At 37.2% G+C, this 4,001-nt stretch overlaps 1 protein-coding gene across 1 annotated transcript in view; it reads right to left on the reverse strand.

Moving 5' to 3' along the window:
* The window catches only part of Gm6590 (predicted gene 6590), a 24,743-nt gene extending 23,971 nt beyond the window's left edge, over positions 1-772 (reverse strand). Inside the window, exon 1 of the mRNA XM_017321878.1 lies at positions 766-772. Within this exon, the coding sequence (XP_017177367.1) occupies positions 766-772 (7 nt within the window). The remainder of the gene's footprint in view (positions 1-765) is intronic.
* Positions 773-4,001: the final 3,229 nt, after the last annotated feature.

Consider the following 4,001-nt stretch of genomic DNA (forward strand, 5'->3'; position numbering starts at 1 on the left):
AACAAAGCCAAAAAATTTAAAATAAACGCCATGAAAAGAACACATCTCAACACTAAAGACAATTTTGCATAGCATGGAAACAAGGTGAAATTATGCTCATGTCAATGATACAAACTTACTGAAAATGTGTTCTCAAAATTGTGAATTTCCACCTAAAATGCACCCATTGTTGAAATCCTATGTGTTTCAATATTGACAATATTTTGAACTTATTTCAGCTTTGTCAGTCCTCCTGACTCAACCTAGAAGGAGCTGGATGACTGGCATGTGTCCTCACCCAGTTCTACAGGAACAAAAGTGCATTCTAGAGAAGGTACTGGAATCATAGATACAAACCAAGGACAAGATGCCAAACTGGAGCATGCATTCCACCAAGAAATATTACAGAGGATGGAGAGGAATAAAGACAGATGGATGTTCTTGAGATCTGGTAGGAAACAGCAGCAGCTTGTGAACTGACCTATATACACCCCAATCCTTGAAAGAATCAATAACTCAACTATTTCATCTTCCCTGCAAGTTTGATTTTGCTCTATATAACACTGAATATTTTTGGTGTATCTAAGGAACTTGAAATCTGAAAATCATGCCTCTATATCAAAGAAGAGAAAGATCGCAGGTTGGAGCACAGCTGTGACAGTGTGTACAGAATAACTTAAAAGAGAATAAAAAGTAATATATCTGCTTTTTCATTAATCAACAAAATTTTTCTTTGATATTTTCAGGAACTTTCACTGGGGTTTACTCATTTCCATCCCCACTAACCTGTCATCCCCTCTTCCTTCCTCTACAACTCTATTTTCAGAAGGAGTCTTCCTCTTTTTGCTTATTGCATTAGATGTTGGGATTATTTATAACAATTAAGAGACTTTCTTTGAGAATGAAAGTATTATTCCTAATTTACAAACTTCATTTACTTAGGATTGTGTATCTCTGGAACTTTTGGTGTTTTTCCCTCAACTAATACCAGATAAAGTTTTCCTCCCCCCTCAACTCCACCCTATCCACATTCCCTCCCAGGTTCCTCCCTACTAGTCATTCCTTTCTTCTCTCTCCCAAGTGGGACAGAGGCACTCCCATTAGGGCACTTCAGCTTGTAGATAATTTTGAGATCTGTGGACTCTTTTTTTTTTTTTTTTTTTTTGTCTAATATACATACTATGCATGGCATTTTGGGTCTGAGTTACGTCACTCAGGAAGATATTATTTAGTTACATCCATTTGCCTGCAAAACTGAGAATGCCTTTGATCTTTTTAATCTTCTTCTCTTTTATTGGATATTTTCTTTATTTACATTGCAAATGTTATCCCCTTTCCTGGTTTCCCTCCCAGAAACATCCTATCACATCCTCCCTCTCTCTGATTCTATGAGGATGTTCTTCTACCCACAAACCCACTCTCTCCTCTCCGACATTGATTCCTCTACACTGGAACATCTATCAAGCATTCATAGGACCAAGGACCTCTCCATCCATTGATGCATGACAAGGCCATACTCTGCTACATATGCAGCCTGAAATCTATCTGCTCTTTGGTGATGGCTTAATCCCTGGGAGTTCTGGGGGATCTGGTTGGTTGATATTGTTGTTCTTCCTATGGGATTGCAAACCCCTCCAACTCCTTCAGTCCCTTCTTTAACTCTTCTATTAAGAATACTGCACTCAGTCCAATGGTTGGCTGCTAACATCTGCTTCCATATTTATAAGGCTCTGGCAGGGCCTCTTTAGAGATAGGCATATTAGGCTCCTCTCAGCATGTGCTGCTTGGGATCAACAATAGTGTCTTGGTCTGGTAACTCTATATTGGATGAATCCCAAGGTGGGACAGTATCTGCGTGGCCTTTTCTTTAGGCTTTGCTCTACACTTTGTCTCCATATTTGCTCCTATGATTATTTTGTTCTCCTAATAAGGAGGACCAACGTATTCAACTCCTACTGGGTGTATGCACAAAAGATGCTCCACCATAACATTAGGATCTATGCTATGTTCATAGAAGTTTTATTCTTAATAACAAGAAATTGGTAGCAACCCAGATGTTCCTCATCCAAAGAATCGATACAGAAAATGTCCATTTACACAAAGGAATGCTGTTCTGCTGTTAAAAACAAAGACACCTTGTATTTAGCAGTCAAATGGATGGAATTAAAATATATCATGGTGAATGATTTTACCCAGACACACACACACACACACACACACACACACACACACACACACACACACACAAAAACATGCATGGTATGTTCTCAGTGATAAGGCAGATAACACAGAAGAGACAAACACCTATAGAGAGGAAGGAATTCCAGTGGATGAATGAGAAAAAGTAACAACAAAACTTTCAATCCAAGGTTTGCCCTATCTACAAGAAGTGCAGGGACAAAAGTATAATAGAGACTGAAAGAATGGCCACTCAATAACTTGCCCAACTTGAGAAGCACACCCTGGTCACACATCAGTCCTTGACACTGTTAATGGTATGATCTAATTCTTGCAGACAGGAGCCTAGGATAATTATCTTCTGAAGTGCTCCATCCAGCAGCTGAATTAAACAGATGCAGACACTCATAGTTAAACATTTGATAGAGGTCAGGAACTATTATGGAAGGTAGAGGAAAGGAATGGGATAATAACTCAAACAGAGTCAAATAACCTGGACCCTTAGCAGCTCTCAGAGGCTGATAAACTAAGGAAAGGGCATCCATGGACTGAGAAATACCCCAGGCAAATAGGGCTGTCTTGTCTGGCTACAGTAGATAAGGGTGCCCCTAAGGAAGAAAATGCTTGACGGGGCAGGTAGTGATGCACCAGGACTTCACCCTTTCAGAGGAGAAGGGGAGAAAATGCGAGGAGGGATTCTGTGACAGTGGGACTGTGAGTCGAGACTCTGTTTGGGATGTAAATAAATAAATAAATAAATAAATAAATAAATAAATAAATTTGAAAAATAAGATCTGTGTATGTAATTTCTATATGCAATATTATCTTAAATTAAGAAAACTTGAAGCAATCATACACATTTTAGGAATGAATAAGTGATCCCCATTATACCAGTATCTAGTTAATATTATACTCTATATTCTAGCTGGAAAAGGAACGAAATTAAAGTTATACGAATAAGAAAAGAACCAATGAAGCTATCCCTATTTTCAGATGACATCTCATCATATAGTAGCCCCAAAACTCAAATAAATACCTTCTATAAATGACAGAAAAATTCGAAACTGTGATTTTCGCCTTTACCAAAATTATATGAAATGGAATTAAATACAAAAACCTGAAACCTGAAACACAGAAACAGTTGGAATAAATATATGGAAGTATATATTTAGATATATATTATATGTATAAATGTGTATGCACTTTCCTAAGGAGCTCTCTCTATACAAACGTATTTATTATATATCTATATATCATCTATAATTTTGTCAACTATCTATTATCTATTTCCTTCTATTATCCTCAGAATAGAGTTTTTCACCATAATTAAGGCCAAGAATTGACAAGTTGGAATTTATAATACTAAATGGCTTTAGAATAGCTAAACAAAAACGAAGCATAGAGGAAATGCCTGTGTATAAGAGAGGGCCTTTGTCAGCTCTGTGTTTGACAGAATAATAAATGCCTGGAATATATAAAAAATCATAAATGAAATGGAAAAAATTACCCATTCAAAAATAGCCCAAAAATCTCCAATGACTTTAAGAAGTCATACTGCTTCAGTCAAAAAATCACACATAACCAAAGCAACTGATTGAAAATGCTGCAGGGAAATGGGAAAATACATTCAAGTTTGCCAGATTTAAAACTAGCAAATCAACGATGGACATCTATGTGTAGAATTGTCAAAAAGTAACACATGACACAGATGTGTACCACTCATTGATATATGGAAAAAGGACTCACAATTCTACTCCATAGATACTTGCTCTGCCATGCTAATCACTGCTCTATTCACACACACACACACACACACACACACACACACACACACACACACTCAC

This window comes from Mus musculus, chromosome 6 (genome assembly GCF_000001635.26).
Source record: "Mus musculus strain C57BL/6J chromosome 6, GRCm38.p6 C57BL/6J".
NCBI classification, from domain to species: Eukaryota; Metazoa; Chordata; class Mammalia; order Rodentia; family Muridae; genus Mus; species Mus musculus.